General features: G+C 39.3%; 1 protein-coding gene across 18 annotated transcripts in view; it reads right to left on the reverse strand.

Annotated features, from left to right (window-relative positions):
• Positions 1–21,467, reverse strand: part of KHDRBS3 (KH RNA binding domain containing, signal transduction associated 3) — a 184,390-nt gene that overhangs the window by 80,479 nt on the left and 82,444 nt on the right. For all 18 annotated transcript variants that reach the window (XR_011996494.1, XR_011996496.1, XR_011996497.1 and 15 more), the window contains exons 4-5: positions 15,824–15,970; positions 3,788–3,927 (exon numbers count right to left, since the gene is read on the reverse strand). Coding sequence is in view for 11 of the 18 variants with exons in the window: in XM_072733870.1 (XP_072589971.1) it covers positions 3,788–3,927; positions 15,824–15,970 (287 nt within the window). In the remaining 7 variants the exon portion in view is untranslated. The remainder of the gene's footprint in view (positions 1–3,787; positions 3,928–15,823; positions 15,971–21,467) is intronic.

The raw sequence follows: 21,467 nt of genomic DNA on the forward strand, positions 1-21,467 counted from the left end.
TTATGACCCTTATATTAACTATTCAGTTTTCCTGACATTTCTCATAACCTCATACATTATGGGGAAAATATATTATTTTCAATCACTACAACAATCATTAGCATCTGTGATATCACTTATGATCAACTTTAAAAAAAGAGTAAGTGAAATCATGTGAAGATCAATGTGGATGAGGGCATGTAAATGGCAGTGTCCTCTGACCCCATGTTTGAGAAGTTTTGTAGTGCCCTGTAGGCAAAGGAATTGTGGCTACTTATTGTTTAATAGAGCAACTGCTAAAATAGCAGTTTTACAAAGATAAGTCAGTGGAGCACAATCTAATATTGAAACTACAAACAATTACCTTAAGCGGAGAGCTCGAGGGGCATCTACAAGATGCTGAGGACTGTGGGGGTCCTGGGAAATGCTACAGCACCCCAGCATGTAGTTTGGGAAATGTCACCGTAAGATTTAATGTGGAATTTCAGTCCACAAAAGAGAAGAGAGAAAAGGAGAGGTAAAATATTTACAGAAATCAGAGGTGAAAATTTCCCCAATTTAATGAAAGCTTATAAGAAGTCTCGAGTGACTGTGTCAGCTTCGTGTCCTTGGACAAAACCGCCATATCCAGCACCCAGTACCGATGAACATGCATTCAGTACTCAGAAAGACTGGCTTCATTTGCTGGGTCCATTCCTCCTCCTGCTGCTTCTGGTCTCAAATGCAGGGAAGTAAGACTGCCCACTCCCTGGGAGCAAGGGGGAACGGCCAGAGGAAAGGGGGACAAGCAGGAAGGCAACAGGGAACAAGCCAGCTGTTCTGAAGAAGGGATGGAGGGGAGCGTCCTCGCAGGTTCAAGACAGCCTAGCCCAGAGCGCCAGACAGCAGGGCAGGGTGGAGAGGACCTGCCCGAAGCGTGCCGCCTGGAGGGGCCTCAACTCTACGATCCCTTCTCTCCTGGGGTCTATGCAAAGGGCCAGGGAGGCTGTTTCAAGGCAGCGTTTCTGGAGGCACCACACAGCACAGACTACAAGTCAGGAAATTCCTTACCTCCTGCGCTAAAAAAGGTCTAAGTTTAGTTCTCTCACTTGAAACTGAAATGAAAGGTTTTATTAAAACACTTATTACTTCCACTGCAGGATTTAATTTTAGGTCATTTACATCTTTTAGCAGAAAGTATCCTGAAGTGGTAATGGTGGGGGACATTCTTGAAGACTCCAGTAATAACCTGTTCCACTCTGAAATTCCCAAATGCTGATAATCATGTGACCATTGTCACAAAGCTAATGCCCTAGAACATTCAGTCACGCCACTGCGAACTACATTAACACAAAATGTTGTAAGTGATCGACACGTGATCAGAAAGAGCCTGACAGATTTGCCATTGTACCATATTCGCTTAACAATGATTTACTGAGTGATTCCTTTATGCCAGATCCTAGGGACACATAGGGGTTTACATTATAATGAGGAGTGGCCAATGAAAATGTGAACAAATAAAAAAGGTAGACTTCAGCATGATAAATTCTGTGCCCCAGCTTTGGGACTCAGGGATGATCACTCTCCACGAGGGGACCAGGAAGGCTCGCCGGACATGGTGCCTGTGTCTGCCTATGACCTGACGCCCAGACAAAGCATCCTGAGGTGGGGTGGGTGTCAAGTGCTCTACCCAGTGCTGAGCACTAACCAGCCACACTCCACCACAAGCTGAGACACGGCTGCCTCACAGAATGTCACCTGTCAAGGCAGTGGAAAGGCTTTCAAGGGCAAGCAATGTACACACTGTCATCAAGAGGAATAATTTTTCACCTGGGTGGACTGAGGTGTTTCTCCAGATACTCTAAAAACCAGAAAGCTTCTGCCTTCCTCATCTGGTCATAGCCTAACACTTTCCACTTAATTTAAAACTTGACAATGAAATGAGACATAGTCTTCAGTCAAAATGGCAGATCTGGTTTAAGGAACAGAGCATCCCCTAAAAAGTACCCTGAGCAGCAGCACCGGGTGCACTCCCTTCTCTACGCTCTCCATCCAGGACATCCATTCCGTGAATGTTGCCTTCTTTAGAAAAAGGACCTTTGCAGATGTGAGTATCAGGCAAGCATCTTGCGGTGGGGAGAGTGCCCTGGATCATCCAGGTGGGCCCTAAATACTGCCCCATGTGAGAGGAAAGTGAACAGAGATTAAAGATAGACGTGACAGAAATCAACATGCAGACGGACAGGGAGACCAGAGAGGTACGGCCACAGGTCAAGGCGGGCTGGCACCTGGAGCTGCAAGGGGCCAGGAAGGATTCTCCTCTACAAGGGGAACACCACGAACACCTTCATCATGCCCTGGCCGATACTGATTTTGGACATCTAGCCCCCAGAATTGATAAATATTGTTTAAAGTCACAAATTTGTAGTAATTCATCCCAGCAGCATGCTAACGCAGCAAGTAAGCGTGGCTGACCCTTGAACAACACAAGTTTGAACTGCATGGGTCCACTTTCATGTGGATTTTTTTCAGTAAATACAGCACAGTAGTGTAAATGTATTTTCTCCTCCTCGTGAATTTCTTAATAACGTTTTCTTTTATCTAGCTTATCTTATTGTAATAATACAGCATTTAATACACATAACATAAAAATAGGTGTTAATCAGTGGTATTACCAGTAAGGCTTCTAGTCAACAGTAGGCTATGAGTAGTTAAGTTTTGGGGGAGCCAAAAGTTATACATGGGTCAGTACCCCACCCACCACAATGATTAAGGGTCAACTGTAATTTCTTATGATTTAAAGTAAATATAATGGTAGAAAAAATCAAAAGGAAAGGGATTTACCATTTAATGAATACTTAAATAAATTATTTCATTAAGCCATCGACAGCAACCCCATTATTCTTAGCCTTTTTTTTTTTTTTAATAGAGAAAACCCACTTGGTACCATGACCGGACCTGTTTATTTTGTTGCAATATCACCTACCAGTAATTGCTCTCATTGACAATGCACTGGTGAGCAACACTCAATGAGAAAACTGACTTTTTACTCCCTCAAATGAACTTGGGAGATATAAAAGACTGCTATTTTAAATAATTTCATGCAAAATTCTATCTGAAGAAATATATATAGTCACCAGTGAAAAATCTGTTACTTCTTTCTACTAAATTCTTTGGGATGCAAAGATTAAAAAATTAAAAATAATTTTCAAATGAATCTGAGAGAGTCATATCTCAATATATGGGTTTGCTTAAATTGTCTTATGAACTCATTAAAACACTTTTCATCTTAAAAGTAGTCGTCAATCCAAAGACAGAAAAAAAGTTCTATGTACCTGGACCAGCTGAGTTTTCAGATACAATAGAGCATTCACAGTAAATAAAATGACAACAGGCCTTTGGATACTCACTTGGTGCCTGACATTGCACTTAACACTGGAGATGTGGCAAAGAACTAGCCTAATCTGGTCCTTTAAGGGGAAGGCACATGCCACCAAGACCTCAACTGCATATCAATGCTATTACTTTAAAAGAAGCTATTTTAAACAATTAAAAAATTAATGTTAGAGTGAAAAATAAACTTGTCTATAGTCATTAGCCAATAAGTGGTACAGGTTCTAGTTAAACCCAGGAATATCTCTGTTCAAACAAAGTGAATCCCCTTAATTACGACATCTTAATGTCTGAATATATTCTTACAGGCTTTATATTGATATTGATACACTGATAGAGCTGCTTGATTATTAATAAAGGAGACATTAAAACTGATGACATTAAGACTGTTGCCTATTTTAACAACTAAAAAAGTAAGTCAATTAATTACACCTACCTGGTTATTGCTGGGGTTGGTACACCTCTTGTACGCAAGGTGGGTTTCCCTCGAACAACTGGTACATCAGCATTTTCTGAACCACCATTCAAATATGTTAATTCCTGGAGCTGTGCTTGCCTGATTTCATCATTATAGTCCTACATAAAAGACAGAAGATAGCATAATTCACCTCATGTGAAAAATACAAAAGTATTTAGGACAAGAATAAAACAATTTTTAATAGAAAGGGTAAGGAGAACAGTTGAATTAATAAAGTAAGATTTGAGTTTGTTGAAATGAAAATGCATCAACAGATTGTTATTAAAAAGGGGGGAAAAACAGTATTTTCCCCAAACTAAAATTTTCTACAATCAGCCATTACTCCTTCTGCTGGGCATACTTTCCAAGTGAGATATTTATAACAAAATTAAAATACCATATACAGACATGGCATTGTTATTTACAACTCAATTCAACTAGTAATTACTGAGCATCTGTGAAATGCCAACTAACAGAACCAAAGGAGCAAGCCAGGATCCCTGCAGCCAAGGAGCTCACAATCAAGCATAGGAGAAAGACATACATATAACATGATAGCTTAACTGAAATTAAAAACCAAATGTACACATTTTTCTTGTACATTTCCATTTGGTTATTATACTAGAAACATGCACCACTTTCAAAACTGAATACATTTTATTCTTGGAAACTTGCTCTTTTTTATGTTACATTGTTGTTTAAATATTTAACTGAGAAACCCCAGGAGTCTTCCTTGATTCCTCCTTTCCTGAATATCTCCAACCCCATTCAACAGTCATCAAGAAAGGAATGTAAAAAATAAAAGTGTGATCTGTTTCACAATAAAAGGAAAGTTCAGGTCTAAATGGTCAAAAATGAATGTCATCTAACTTAGCTGTGGGCAGTAAGAGCAGATTCTCTACAAGTGTCATCTAAGGATGGGTGTGAACTAGTTACCAGAAGAGGGGCAGTAGGGTACTCTAGATAGAGAAAAAAAGCATTTTTTTAAGACCCAAAGAAACGGGACCTAGGGAACTGGAAGAAGTGCTATGTGGCTGAATTATAAGAAGGACCTGTGTGTGTGTGTGTGTGTGTGTGTGTGTGTGTGTGGTGACGGGGTGGGGAGATAGTAGGGGGGATGGTCTCAAAGTGGAGTGGGTAGCAGAAACCAAATTTGTAAACAAAGCCTTAAGTCATTTTAAATACAACTTTAAAGGTTTAGAATTAAGGGTACTAAAAAGCACTCGATAGTTTTAAGGAGGAGAGTTGCATGTCTAGGTTTGTGTTTTAGAAATATTATAAACAATTGTATGCCATCAAATTAGGTAACTAAGATTACAGAATGACATGTATGAATTCCCAAAAAGACACAAACTACCAATACTGACTCAAGAAGAAACAGAAATTTTGACAGATAAGCCAAGAGACTGAATTAGTACTTTATAAATGTCCTGAAAAGAAAAGTGTAGGCCCACAAGACTTTAACGGTGATTTCTACAATTAATGAAGAATTAGTGATAATCCTTCACAAACTTCCAAAAAAATGAATGAGGAGGGAGCATTTTCTCACTCCTATAAAGCCAGTAGGTCTGGGTACTACAACAGACAAAAACATCACAAGAAAAGAAACCTATAGATGAATATCCCTGTGAGGATAGATACAAAAGCTCTCAAAAAAATTAGGAAGCCAAACCCAAGAGCATAAACAAAATAAAAGGGGGAAATAAACACAAAAAAACAAGTAAAACATATCAGAATTGCTAGATTGGTTTAAAATCAAATATCAATTAATGTAATACCATAAAATAGAATAAAGAACAAAACATGATCATTTTAATACAGAAAAAAACCACTTGTGAGATGAATCCAATATATTTTAATGATAGAAACACTCAACAAACTAGGAAAACCCATCGTTAACATCATATTTAATAGTAAAAAAAGTAAAAGAATCATCCTAAGATAAGGTAAACAAGACAAGGATGTCTACTCTCACCGCTTCTACCCAACACTTACTTGAGGTTCTAGTCAGGACAATTATGTAAGAAAAAGAAATAAATGGTATTCAGATTAGAAAGGAAGCACCAAATAATCTTTATTCATAGATGACATAATCCTGTATATATAAAATCACAAAGGATCCACAAAAACATCAATAGAGTTAATAATTACATTACACAAGGCTGCATGATATAATGAGATCAATACACCAAAATCAGGGCAGCCCTGGTGGCTCGGTGGTTTAGGGCCACCTTTGGCCCAGGGCCTGATCCTGGAGACCCAGGATCGAGTCCCACGTCGGGCTCCCTGCATGGAGTCTGCTTCTCCCTCTGCCTGTGTCTCTGCCACTCTCTCTCTGTGTGTGTGTGTCTCTCATGAGTAAATAAATAAAATCTTAAAAAAAAATATACGAAAATCAATTTTATTTCTTTATACTAATAATGAACAATACAAAAATAAAATTAGGAAAATAATTCCACTTAGAGTAGCATCATAAAGAAAAGCACATTTAGAAATAATTAACAAAATAAGAGCAAGATTTGTATGCTAAAAACTAAAAAATAGTATTGGAAGGAATTTTTCAAAATCTAGGTAAATGGAAAGATATCCAATATTCATGGACAGAACGACCTAATATTGTTATGATGACAATATCCCTGCCCTGCTCTCCCACCTCCCAGACTGATCTAGAGTCAAGGAAATCTCTATCAAAATTCCAGCTGGCTTTTTTGCTAAAATCATCTGAAAACCCAAGTGATTTATATATCCAGAACAATTTTAAGAAAGAAGAACAAAGTTGGAGGACTAATATATTGCCACTTCAAAACTTACCACAAAGCCATAGTAACAAAGACTGTGTAGTACTGGCTTAAAGAGCAGACATAAAGATCCATAAAATAGAATTGGGAGCCCAGGCATAGTTACTATAGAGGGATGTTGTAACAGTCTAACAAGTGGTACTATCATAACAAGGAGAACAATGAAGATAATGGAAGCTTTATACTGTGCTGGCGGCAATGAAAAATGGTCTAGCCACTTGAGAAAACCAGTTAGCACTGCCTCAAAAATGTTAAACAAACAAACAAAAAAAAGTTAGAGAGAGCTACCATATAATCTAGTATTTCCACTCCTAGGTCATACCCAAGAAAGCGAGAACATACGTCCACCCAAAAATCTGTACATGAATGTTCACAGCAGCATTCCTTATAACAGCCAAAAAATGGAAATGACCCCAACCAAAGTCCTCAACTAATAATGAAAGGACAAATAAGACATGGTATATCCATACAATAGAATATCATCCAGCAATGAAAAACAACTTGAATGAACCCTGAAAACAGTATGCTAACAGAAAGAAGGCAGGACAAAAGACCATACATATTGTTCTGATTTACACAAAATGTCAAAAACAGGCAAGTCCATAGAGATTACTGGTGTCATAAGACAGAAAAGTGAGGGACAGTAGGGGACTGGAATGGAATGTACTTGCTTACAGGTACGGGGCTGCTCTGGGGGATGATGAAAGTCTAAAACAGATTATGGTGATGGCTGCATAACTGTAAATGCATAATTAGTCAGTGAACTGCATACCTTAAATGGGTGAACTGTAGGGTATGTGAATTATATCTCCATAAAGGATGTATAAAAAGCAAAAAATAAAAAAAAATAAATTAGTGGTTGAATAGGGAGGAAGATGAATGGGGGGTCACTGTTCATTAAGAGGTCTACTTGGGGGGTAATAAAAATGGTCCTAGGTTATGGTGACAGCTGCAGAACTCTATGAATACACAAAAAGTTCCTGAATTGTATACTTCATTGGAGTGAATTTTGTTATGTGATTTATATCTCCATAAATATATTAAATGGAAAAGAAAACCACACTCAAGGCAGAAATTCCAGATGGAAGCTTGTAATTCCTGTATATGGTAAAGATGACCTGGAGTAGGGAAGTGGCAGGAAGTATGAGGAAAGGTAGACTTGGCACTGTTTAAAATGTTTATTAGAAGTGTTGATATCCTAGATCAGCAGGGGGAGGGTATATTGGCAAAGTCAAGAAAGTCAGTGGGCATCTGGAAAATAAGAAGGATCAGTAACAGTGATACTGTGTTGTAATCAGTTTTGTACAGTTGTGTTGTAATCAGTTTTGTTGAGGTTGAATCCACGATGGCCTATGACATATTAGAATTGAGGTATCTCATAGCAATGACACATAATAATTGGAAATTTAGAAGTTAAAAATATGTAAACAGACGTGGACAAGGAAAGGTTCTGCAGGCCCTACAGAGCACGGAGCAGGGCCTGGAGTCAAGGCTGGCCCCTGGGTGATTACCTCTAAATCTATTGAGGGGATGAGTGGGGAACCTTTGTTTTGGCTCAAGAAATGGGGTGGTGTGCTGGACTGTGAGAAGCTGAGGTCAGGTCCACAGGTGCCGTATGTGTACATGACTGCTCCCCAGTAAAAATGCTGTGTACTGCGGCACAGGTGAGCCTCGCTGGGTAGCAGCCTCTCATGTGTTGTCACACAACACTGCTAGGAGAATTAAATGTGCCCTTGTGTAACTCCCCCAGGAAGGGACACCTGAAAGCCTAGGCCAGACTTTTCCTGGTCTTTGCCCTGTGTTCTTGCTCTTGATGATTTTGATCTATAACCTTTTGTTGAAATAAACCATATCACAGTGTATAACAGATTTTCTGAGTCCTGTGGGTCCTTCTGGAGAATTACTGAGCTTAACAGTGGTTATGTGGACAGACCTCTAGCAAGAATTCCTCCGTACACAAATGGGTTGCTTGGGGCAGATTCTGGAGCTAGAGAAGGGCTCTGGGTATCGACACAAAGTCACAGAAGAAAAGCCACATGGGGGAGAAAGGAAATGGGTGGCAAGCAGCTGGGAAGGACACGAAGGTCATCCTCCTGTGAAAGCCACCGGGAGCCAGTGCTACCTTCACATTCCGTCAGGCAGCCAGGTACTAGTCCCGTGGGACTCAACAGTAAAGCCAATCCTAACTTGGGGAACAGTAGTTCTGGCAAGGGTGCAGCTGGCATCCATCTCGAGGGAATGGAGAGGGAGTGGGGTTAAGTCACAGATACAGCACAGGCAGGCGGGTCTTCCAGCTGTGAGGCTCTGCCAAGAGGAAGAGGAGGACAGATGCCTGAGTGGGAAGGATGCTCTTAGGATAGAAGAAACCCCTGAGTGTGAATAAAGGTTCAGGGGCAATAGTTTTCTTAATTATTTAGAGTTAAAAATATGAAATATACTTAGTACATTTATTAAAAAAAATCTGCTATCTCGTCCTTACTTTTCAAAAGCAGAATGTAAAGAAGGATTTGAAGCCTGCAGTGGAAGGCACTGTGGAATGAATAAGAAAAGTAGCATGAACACCAGCTGAAAAGGAAGTCAAGAGGAAGCTGGAAACCATAATAAGCAAACACTTGCAGAGGAAGGGGAAGGGAAGGAAAATAAAGACAAATTTAACCAGCCATGAGATTAATGGGAAAGGCACAGGACCAGGAGTCTAGATTTTCCTGCAGATAGAGGTGCTTTCTCTAACTTATTTAGGGTATTACAATCTCAAAAGAGTCATCTGAATCTATCATTATTTCAACCTCTCTAAAACATTAACATCAACATCTCTATTAATATGTTCCTTACCATTTTACTAAAAATGTGTGAAGATTAATAAATTATTTGTAAAGCACATGCTAAATAAAATGTGCTACATATTTGCCCTGTTGAGAAGTGCTAGGAGGTGTGACACAAAATTGCATGTGGTTCAAAAATAGATTCATGGGAAAAGAACACAGCATCCAAAAATACCATTAAAAATTTTAAAAGGAAAAAGAAACTGCTCTTGTTACAACGGTATCACAAAAATTAGAAAGAAAGTACATTTTAAACATAATGTTTGTAAAACTACACTTTCAAGAAAATGAATTGTGTAGTTAGAAACAAATTATGGAATCTTAGTCAACACATCTCGGTTAAGCCTGGATTTAACCAATTAATTAGACTTATCAGCTTTGTGATGTTAGACAATTTTTTAAACCATTAAGTGACTGTTTCAGTCAGGTAGAACTATTGATATAAATCACTGTAGTTATAATTTTCTTGGGTCTTTAATACGATTATTTTAAATCAAGAGGGATAGTAAGTTATATATGCTAGCATACACTAAATGATAATTCTATACTTTAAACTAGTTGTTAGTAAATTATCATTTTAACTCCTATCAGAAAAGTGAAACTATTATCACATTAATTCTTCAATTGTGAAGAGTGGAAAAGTGATCAGAATTCTAATTACACAGGTACACATGGGATTCTTCTGTCCAGTAAGTTTAGAACATATTTAAATGTGTTAGCTAGAGAATGAGAAAAAAGTTTTCAAATGAAATCATTAAAAATAATTCATTGAAATTTAGTGGATTCTCTGCCAAGAATGTCCTGTTCAGATATATCTGCCCAAATATGCCAATGATTTTGTCAAAGGTTAACCCTGGGATCAATGTTTGTACTACAGTCTATAGGAAATAATATAAATGTTCATTATTTGAAGACTACGTAAATTCTAAAACATGCATATGATGAAATATTATGCAGGCACTGAAAAGAACGAAGGGAAATTTTGCACATGCTCATATGGTCAGAGGTCCAAAATAATATAAGATTTTAAGAAAAGTAATGTAGAAAAAAAAAAAAAAGAAAGAAAAGAAAGAAAAGTAATGTAGGCCAGCCCGGGGGGCTCAGCGGTTTAGTGCTGCCTTCGGCCCAGGGCCTAATCCTGGAGACCCAGGATTGAGTCCCACGTCGGGCTCCCTGGATGGAACCTGCTTCTCCCTCTGCATGTGTCTCTGCCTCTCTCTCTCTATGTCTCTCATAAATAAATAAATAAAATCTTAAAAAAAAAAAAGTAATGTAATGAGAGAATATGGGATGTGTAGTTCAGCTAAACAAGGAGCTTAGCAAAGCCTTTCCATATAAAGCAACAATAAAAGTTGTCCACATAGTTAAAAACAGGCATTTTGGAACTCTCAGAACTGACTGAAGTTATATAATAAATTGAAAATACAGTAAATTTATTCATGTTAGGTAGGAAAAGTGGGAGTATGGGCATTTTGTGTGGGGGTGCTGCTCTCCCAACTCCCCAGCTTGATGATGTGTCAGTTCCACTACAAGGAAAGCCAAGAAAACTCAGAGTCTGCAGCAGGAGGGAAGTTCACTTAATCTGGAATAAAGTATGAAAAGCCCCCATACCCAGCAGCACTGTCACTATCAGTAACAATTTTGGTAGCAAATAAATAGAAGTCCAGTGAATCAGCAAGCCTAACATTCAGGTTTTAGGTGGGGCAAGGAACAGACTGGCACACTACCCAGAAACCTAACTGCCATGGAGAGCCTTGGTATACTCTCTGCACATCTCTGCTGCTTGGAGGGCTATGCACACAGACAGCAAAGACTGGAGAGCTTAAAGCTTTCCACACGTCCTTCCCTGACAGTGACTCTACATGTGCAAAGGAGATGCAGGGATTAAGACATAGGTCACAAGTAAAGCCCAGGACAGATGTGACAACTAACTAGCCTGTGGGTGCTCCCCCACAATTCCATCAGCAGAGGGCAGGAGCCTTATTAACACAGGTGTGTGAGCACAGCTTGACTAATCGCTGGTGATGTCTGAGCAATCCTGACACAGAGGGCACACCCATCAGGCCACGCTTAAAATAAAAGTGAGAAGGAAAAAAATTAACAAAGCTGGAAATCATGAAATAGACAGACTCTGCAGATTTAGTCCAACTAAATTACTAAAGAAACGAAGAGAAAAAAAAAAAAAACCTGCAACAACAACCCTTGGAGACTAAAATGAATCAGAATGCAAATGTGCTATAATATGTTATCTGAAGTGTGGAGTTTTCAAAACCAAGTCTTCAAAAGAGACATGCAAAGAAACAAGAAAATATGACCCATATACAGAGAAAAGAAAGGAAAGGGAAGGAAAGGAAAGGAAGAAAGGAAGAAAGAAAGAAAGAAAATGAACAAGCAAGCAGTAAGAATAAACTGTCTTGGAGAGGGCCCAGATACTGGACTGACATAAAAAGAGACTTAGAAAAAAAGAAAAGAAAGCAAAGCAACTACAATGAAAATTAACCAAAGGAGCTCAACAACAGATTTGAGATGGCAAAAGAATGAGTCTGCAAACTTAAGGATAAGCTGATTAAAATTACCCGGTCAGGGACAGAGAAGAAAGGATGAAGAGAAAGGAGCCTCAGCGATGTGTAGGGCACCATCAGGTGTACCAACATATGAATCATGGGAATCCAGGACTGATGGGAGAGAGGAGAAAGAAAATAGCAAAAAAAAAATCTTAAAGAAACAATGGCTGAAAACATCCCACATACATTTTTGAAGAAAAATGTATACCTATGGACCCACAAAGCATAATGAGTAAGGAGGATAAGCATACGACATCATAGTCAAATTAATGAAAATGAAAGACACAGTCCTAGCAGTAGCAAGATAAAAGCAACAGAGCATGTACAGAATAATAAAATCAGTAATGACTCTTGTCATCAAAAACAACGAAGGCCAGAAAGCAGCAGACTGGGCTTCTACCACCTGAAAAAAAAGACTGACAACCAGGAATTATATAAACTATCTTTTAGAATGTAAGTGAAATAAAGACAATCTGAGATAAACAAAATTATTATTATTATTTTTTTTTTAGTAGTCCTTTGGGCTGAAATGAGGTAGCACCATACGGCAACTCTATCCACAGAGAGATGAAGGGCACCAGAAATGGTAAATATGCAGATTAACACAAAAATTATAAAAATATTGAACTACAAGCCAGAATCCCTCATGATTATGGACGTCAAGATCCTCAACAAACTATTAGTAAATCAAATCTAGCAACATGTAATAGGGATTTCACATAGGAATGCAAGGTTTGCTTAACATCTGAAAATCAACTAATGCAATACACTATTATTCACCAAAGGGGAGAAAGAAAAAAGGAGCCAAATCACTTGAACATTTCAATGGACTAAAAAAAAAAAAAAAAAGAGGCAAAATCCAATATTTCCTCACGATAAAACTCTCAACACCCAGGAATAGAAAAGAACTCCTTCCACAAGGTAAAGGGTAGCAAGGAAAATCTTACAGCTGACATCATACTTAATGGTGAAAGACTAAAAGCAACAAGCAAAGACGTTCCATCTTCACCACTCCAGATCAGCAATGCATTCAAAGTTCTGGTCAGTGTATAAGGGAACAATAAAATAAAAAATTAAACATAGTAAAATTTGAAATGAAGAAGTAAAACTTACTTAATTCACAGATAACATGAGACAGTATGTGGTAAACCCAGGTAAGTCCATAAAAACCAAAACAACACACTAGAACTAATGGCTCAACAGGTCACAAGATACAAGATCAGCATAAAAAAAAAACATCAACTTAATTTCCCTACTCTGGTAACCATCTGAAATGAAGTGTTTTTTGAAGATTTATTTATTTATTTAAGAGGGAAAGAGAGAGAGAAAGAGCATGAGTGGGATAGGTACAGGGCAAGGGAGAGAGAATCTCAAGCAGAGTCCATGCTGAGTGCAGAGCCCATAAAAGGCTTGCTCTCACAATCCTGAGCTCACCACCTGAGCTGAAACCAAGAGTCAGATGCTCAACTGACTAGGCCACACATTCACCCCTGAAAATGAAATTTTAAAAGTTCCATTCACAATAGTATCAAAAAGTGTACAAAATTTAGAAATTTAACAAAAGAAGTATAAGATTGGCACCCCCAAAAACTAAAAAACACTGCTGAAAGAAACAAAAAAGTATCTGTTAAGTAGAGACACTTTGTATTCATGGACTGGAAAACTAAGTATTGTTAAGATGGAAATTATGCCCAAATTGAGCTACAGATTCAATCCTCTGTCAAATCCTCAGAGGCTCTTTGGTAGAAATTGGCAAGCTGATCTGAAATCTATGTAGAAGTGCATAGGAGCCAGAATAGCCAAAACAATTCTTTGAAAAAGAATCAATAACCTGGATTTCAAACCAAATTGCTAGAATTCTAAAGCAATTAAGAGCATGACACTGGCATGAGAACAGGTATATAAATCAATGGAACAGAACTGAGAAGTCAGAAACAAATCCACACATTTATGTTCCGTTGATTTTTAACAGTGATGCTGCAGTTCAATAGAAGGACAGACTTGTCAACATACGGTGCTGGGACAACTGGCTACGTATCTGTATAGGAAAAGATAAATCCAGATACTAACTTCACACCATATATAAAAATTAACTTAAAATCGATCACACATTGGGACGCCTGGGTGGCTCAGTGGTTGAGCAGCTGCCTTCAGCTCGGGGCGTGATCCTGGAATCCCGGGACCAAGTCCCAGATTAGGCTCCTTGCATGGAGCCTGCTTCTCCTGTCTCTGTCTTTCTCTCTGCCTCTCATGAATAAATAAATAAAATATTTTAAAAAATTGATCACAGATTTAAATGACAGAATACTATAAAAAATATGAAGAAAACAGAGAACATCTTTGTGACTCTGGGTTAAGCAATGGAGTTCTGGCCAGCCCAGACTCAAAACAAGAGAAGTCAGCATGTCTTGGAGGAGTGTAAAGGGAATGGGGTGGGAGGTTCTGTGGCAGCCTACATGGCTAGGTCAGCACTCCCTAGTCCACACTGAATGACCATTCAGACATTAAAACTCTCCTTAGTCTCATCAGAATGGCAATTTTATAATCATGTGTACAAATATCTGATTCTTATCTGTCTCTCCCATTATACAGACTCAATAGGGGCAGAAAAAAGAATGTCTTTTATTAGTTCCCATGTATCTATCACATAGAAAGCATTCAAATACTTTGTTTCTAAACTAAATGAGTAGGGGCACCTGGGTGGCTCAGTTGGTTGGGTGCCCAACTCTTGATTTCAGCTCAGGTCATGATCTCAGGGTTGTGATATCGAAACCCTCATCAGGCTCTGTGCTGGTGTGGAACCTGCTTAAGATTCTCTCACTCCCTCTCCTTCTGACCCCCCAGCTCCTCTCTCTTCTCTCTAAAAAGTAAAACAAAACAAAACAAAAAACTAACTAAATAAATGGATCACCATGTTGGCTTGAGGGAATTAAGGAGGTTTAACCATTTTCAGCTCTCAAGTAAAATGACTTAATACAATCCCATGTCTTGGTTTTTCTAAGGCAATCATGATTTAAAATATCCTTTTCCTGGAAATTCAAATTCAAGATTGCTAAAGACAATCTGACCTCAGGCAGCTATTTGGCAGTTGTGACAGTTTCTCTAAATAAATTGTCTAAAGAGCCAAAGTGTTCAATGTTTTAGTTTTTTTTTAATCTAGTACATGCAAATTATATAAAAGACCTAAATTAACTTTCATAATGGAGGTAGGGATACACTCTCTTCAAATTATCACATTCTTTACAATGTCAAAGTGTCTGCAAAGGGTTAAAATAGAATAGCAATTGTTACATTAACAAAGCATAAAACACCTGGTAGAAACCAGCTATCTGCCCAGTGCCCTTCTTCCCTGTGCTCCTCACGCTTGTGTCTGTCATCGTAGTTACCGAGCTATACTGAAATCATTGGCTTATGCTTTTCTATTCCCCTACACTACATACACTCCTCAAGGGTAGGGACTGCTTTTATGCATGTCTGCTGGTCCAACACCACACACAATGCTTGCTGCAAGGAAGGCACGAATGCGTTTATATTGGAGAACAATGGATTTGTAGATGATTTTAGTGTTACAAAAAACTTATGACTTGTGAGTCCCAAAACTTGAACTACTGATTGTGCCCCTCAACTTTCTTGGCCGTGTAGCCTTACCAGTACTATCTAATGTCTCTAAAAACCTCTTGCCTCATATATAACGAAAGAAAAATGCCAACTCACAGGGACACTTTTAAGAAAGTGCTGTGCAAATAATAATTACTGATAAGAATTAATAAGGATTAACATAAAGGAAGGACTTTGAAGTAAAAATTAACTATCAAGGAAAATTGTACTAACAGGAATGAGGAACTTTTTGATTTCTTCCAGTGCATGTCCCATCCGGGCATATGCTTCTGCTGGCGGAGCAAAGACTTCAATGAGAACATGGAGGTCATCGTTGAGGTGGAAGTACTTTGCTTCTCCACTTTTCCTCAACTCTTCTTCCTGAAGAAAGGAAAAACACATTTAGAAGTGTGTCTTTATAGAGAAAAGAAACAGAAACACAGAGCTGAGCCGGCATGCAGTTGTCACAGAAGGTTCTCCCAACCAATGGCAGGCACCACTCTGAGGACTCTGATCCTACCATTCCCACCTTCTATGAAAACTCTGAAGGCTTCGTGCTGCTGTTGGAGTAAGTCTCAACTCCTGCCTCTGGCCTAGAAGGAGATGCTCTGCTGGATGCTCTCACTGCTCTGTCTCCCCTGTCCCCCCCCAGCTCGACCCCTGCTAGGTGCCGTTCAGACCCTTGGTCAGACTGACTCATCTCCTAAGCTCCCTCTACACTGGTTACGCTGAGTATCTGTGATGCTGCCACAAAGCATTTTCACCATCCAATTATCTAAAATACCTATTCCTCACTTTACTAGTATCTAATTTCCCTCACTGGAAGTGATCACAATGAAACAAAAACCACAACTGTCTTCTTTGGTGCTCATTCTTCTTGTCTAGAAAAGTGCTTGGTATACAGTCGATGCTCAACAAAATACCTCTGAGTGAACAGGTAAACGTTATTTACTTATTTCTATTTTCATTTGCTCATTCATCTACTGATTCAAAAAAACATTTCTACATGTCAGGCACAGTATCTGAGGAATAACAGTGAATAAAATAAATGAAAGATTTTATTATATGACTTTACATAATTATGATACACATTAAAAACTTTTTTTTGTTTGTTTACAGAATAAAATTTGGGGGAAAAATAGGAGGAAAAAAACCTAGCTCTGTCAACAAGACACAAATAAGTTTGGTCCGTTATCTTTTCCTAACTAGCATTCATTATAGTGGCAAATGATAGAATCTGGGTCTTTTAAAGTCTTTTTTTTTTCCAACATTCAAATAAGACAGATTAAGATGAGTAGAGTGATTTCCAAAATGGGGGACACCTTCCAAGCCTCTCCAAAATACCAACCCCTTGAACTCCTGGCAGCAACACTTTAATTCCACCACAAGCCAAGAGGTCAAAGAGGCACAAGCACTCTTGACTCCAGCGTTTAAAACTTCAACTTTTGTTACTTCACTACTTTGATTTCTTACAAAGAAAAGAGAGATCTCCACCATGACAAGGACATGGGGTTCTGGGTAGATATACCCAAATATTAGCCATGCCAGCACGAGGTGTGTGTGTTTAGACAGATAAAATGTAATCCAACCCTTAATCTGCAAAATCAATTTGGTGTTAACATAAGTATATTAATGCAGGAGCACTGAGAAGAGTAAAAGGACCAACGTTATGTAAATGGCTGGCAAAGGAGGTCGTGTACATACTGCCCAGCGCACTGCCTTACATGGGGCAGGACTCAGTAAGTGCTCGTTCCCTTCCCATTTACGGAAAGTAGGTCAGAAACTGTACGGAAAGGAGGAAAATGTTTGAAGCAAGGAGAGCAAATATAAACCTCCACAACATCCTCTGTATTTCCTTCACATATATAAAGCATGATTCTTTCAGGCCAACTGTAGACAATTTGTTCTCATCAGAACACTTTCCATCACTTGGTCTGATACTCTGCCTTTCATAGCTGAAGTTTTAAACACTGAATTTCATGTTCAACAGTTCACTTTTGAAAGTATGAATTACTGACATAAACATTGCACCTTATCCTACTACAGTATCACAGTAACGACACTAATGAGAGTCCGTAACCATGACTCACAGCGCAGCCCTGCCACTGCTACCCCAGATGGAAATAGAATAGAGGCTTTCGGGGATCCCTGGGTGGCTCAGCGGTTTAACACCTGCCTTCAGCCCAGGGCATGGTCCTGGAGTCCTGGGATCGAGTCCCATATTGGGCTCCTTCCATGGAGTCTGCCTGTGTCTCTGCCTCTCTCTCTCTCTCTCTCTCTGTCTCTCATGAATAATTTTTTTAAAAATCTTAAAAAAAAAAAAAAAAAAAAAGAATAGAGGCTTTCTCATCCCAGCCTGCTGCCACACACCTCCACAGAGCGAGGCGCTTCCCCAGCTTGTGTCCTGGGCTAATGGGGACAGGCAGCATGGTGTTTGGGGAAGAACACAGACTTTGTTCCACTTTCAAATGCCCAAATCAACATTTACTTTATAATTTCAGACAGGTCACTTTATCATCTTGAAGGTGATTTTAAGAGCAGAATAACAGTATAGTATCTACTGTTCTTAGGGTTGTTGTCATAATAAAGGAGTTATCAGAATAGTAATTAGAAGTTATTAGTAATATAAAGGAGTTGTAGTAAAAACGAAGTTTCATGTTTAAAGACACAAAAAGTCTTCAGAATTATGCATAGTACATAATAAACACTCAATAAATAATGAATACAGCATTAATTATTGTACTATTCCATAATATAGAAGATAAAACAGCGAGCATGCTTGGCACAAACTGAAGGCTTAACAGACCATAGCATTATAGTGATTATTATGCTACATAACCAGCTGATACAAGTCAGTAATGACTCCCATAATTTCATCAATGCAGAAAATACAAGAATAAAATGAATTATGGTCTCATTAGAATTTAGATAGTGAACACTTTGAAAAGCTAAAAGATGAGATTTTAATACTAAGTAATGGAAATCTCTTTAGAAATAAACATTATTAATTGAGAATATCTGCAGACTGCAAGGATTGACAGAAATCAGCATTCAAGAGTTCGGGGGCGAGGACCCATCTGCAGTACAGAAGATGGGATGTCTACCAGTGGCACCCATTTATGTAGCAAACCTGTTGCTTGAATTACCACCTGTGGTGACATCAGTGAAATGCTTCTGAAGGTGGAACTGATGGCTATGTGTGGCAGAGGCCAGCACCCAGTATGATGGGCCAGAGGAAAACAAGGCAGGTGGAGTTGTTGCTTACTGTACTGAAGAGTTTTAAAAATTCAATGACAGACTCAAGACCTGACATTATGAGGGTAAATCTCAAAGAGCCAGAAGTAGCCTAAAAAGTTTACTGTTTATGGCCACAGGCTGATGGAGCCAACAGATGCAGAGTTGAAGCCTGTGTGCTGCTGAATGACAATACGGACTGCCCACCACCACTGCTGTGAGATTTAGGAAAATGTCTGAAGAACAGTGAAGTTCTGAGAATGGATTGGCAATACCTGGGAGGATTCAAATAACCCTTAGTGTTCAAATGTTAAAGCCCTACTGGGACATCTACATTGACAGAAACCTGCCTGGTAAGTCTTTTCCCACCGTGTTTTGAATAGCCAAGGTAGTTCGATGACAATTCTCAGGCTATTTATTTATTTTTATTTTTTTAAGATTTTATTTATTTGAGAGAGCGAGAGAGCAGAGAGAGTGAGCATGTGTGCATGCACAAGTGGGTGGGGAGGGGCAGAGGGAGAGGGAGAAGTAGGCTCCCCATGGAGCAGGGGATCTGACTTGGAACTTGATCCCAGGGCCTTGGGACCAATGACCTAAGCCAAAGGCAGACACTTAATCAACTGAGCCCCCCAGGTGCCCCAATTCTCATGCTTTCTTACTGATTCTCTGGATCACCTCCTGGCCTAGGACCAGACCCTAGCTTGCCCTATGGATGCAGAGAGTAAGGAAGCTAGGGATAACTGTGAACACCTCTTTGTGTCCATGTAACACTTCCGCCTTGCCCTCCCAACAAGGATCTGGGGCCTTTTACCGGAGCGACTATACACTGAGAAGAAGAAATGCCCAGAAAGCCTGAGGATGAGCAAACTTGACTCTGAGCAAATGCTGCTCTATTGAGGGCCACTGATGACGGGGGGTCTACAGAGTCAAGAGATAAAAGACTTCTGATCCTATCCCTTCACAGCAGGCTCAACAGACTGTAACCCCAAAATGTATGCTACTTCCCCAGTTTCTGGGTGTCTTGATGGAATGGAAATGATCAGCTACTTACAGAGTCCCTGTATTGATTCTCAGACCCACATGGTCAAGGGCAGAGAATGAGAGGATTAATAAAGGGCTGGTAAGTGGACTAAGAAAGCAGCCTATGGAGTGCCTAAGACAAGGGGGTGCCCCACGCCATGAGGAACAGGCGCTCGGTGACCAGGTAGACAAAGGGACTCATTTGAGAAGATGTCAAAGCACCTCATTCCCCAGCCACCTCAGTGCTACTCAAGGAACTCGAACAAAGCATCTATGGTGACAGGCAGAAAGGTCATATATTACTTCACGTCAGACTCCCCTCAAAAAGGATTCTCGGCTACTGCACTGCTCAATGCCCAATATGTCAACGCAGGGACAGCCCTTAAAAATGACAACACAGGGCAGCCTGGATGGCTCAGCGGTTTAGCGCCGCCTTCAGCCCAGGGCATGACCCTGGAGACCTGGGATCGAGTCCCATGTCAGGCTCCCTGCGTGGAGCCTGCTTTTTCCTCTGCCTGTGTCTCTGCCTCTCTCTCTCTCTCGCTCTCTGTCTCTCATGAATAAATGAATAAAAATCTTTTAAAAAATGACAACATAATCTGGAAAAAACACCAAGTGCTAAGAGCAAAGTGATAATATTTAGAATCCTTTTCATTAAGGGGATAGCTAGGCACTTGCTATTACTTGGACATACAATCTAGCTAAAGACTTGCCTTCCCTGCTTCCTCTATCTGTGGATGTCCTCATCCCTGCCACTATATGCCACGAAATGTTGCTTCTAACCAAAGCAACTCCCTTAACAACAAAATAACAAACAAAATAAACAGTATGTTGATGAATTTCACTGGTCATATCATGTGCCTGGTGACCAGATGACCTTACTGAAGACCTTATTAAGCTATCAGGAAGGATGGGTCATTTTCCTAGAAGATACACAAAATTTCTGACCAACTGAGCAATATATGATTCCATTTCCTCCAACTGCCAGAAGAGATGAGTCAGAGAATCAAAAGTAACACCATTTGAGACAGCAATGCTTGCTAACCTAACCTGGCCACGCATTAGAATCATTTCACACCCACTGAAAATACATTTTGAGATTCTATCCTAAAAATGTTGTATGGGAATCTATATTTTTAAACAGCCTTCCCTATGAGTGTGATACGTAGCCCTGTTCTAATCAAATAATTTAACTTCCCTGATTAACCCAGATAATATACTCAGGTTGTCTAAATCTCATTTTTTCACATGGAAAATATTATGTATCTTTCATCATTTTTCCAAGGATAACACAGAGTAATGCACTCACAGTGGCTGTTCGACAAACGGCAGCCATTTTTTATTATAAAAGCCTTTGTTTAGATGGACTTTTTCGAGAGGAGGCTGGATTTTGTCTAAATAACTTTCTTGTCTGACACAATCATTGTTCAACATTTCATGGAAAGTGACCACTGAATGTGGGTTTGGTTTCCAGTAACATCAGTCTTTTCACAGTGACAGAGCAACCAAATGACAATGGAGAACAATGTGAGTGATGGCACATTATGAAATGTGAAAATCTCTTCCAGAAGTGGTATATTTAAGAAAGTGATCAATAAAAATAACAGTAATTTTAGCTTATTAA

The sequence above is a fragment of the Vulpes vulpes genome, chromosome 13 (assembly GCF_048418805.1).
Source record: "Vulpes vulpes isolate BD-2025 chromosome 13, VulVul3, whole genome shotgun sequence".
In the NCBI taxonomy this organism is placed as follows: Eukaryota; Metazoa; Chordata; class Mammalia; order Carnivora; family Canidae; genus Vulpes; species Vulpes vulpes.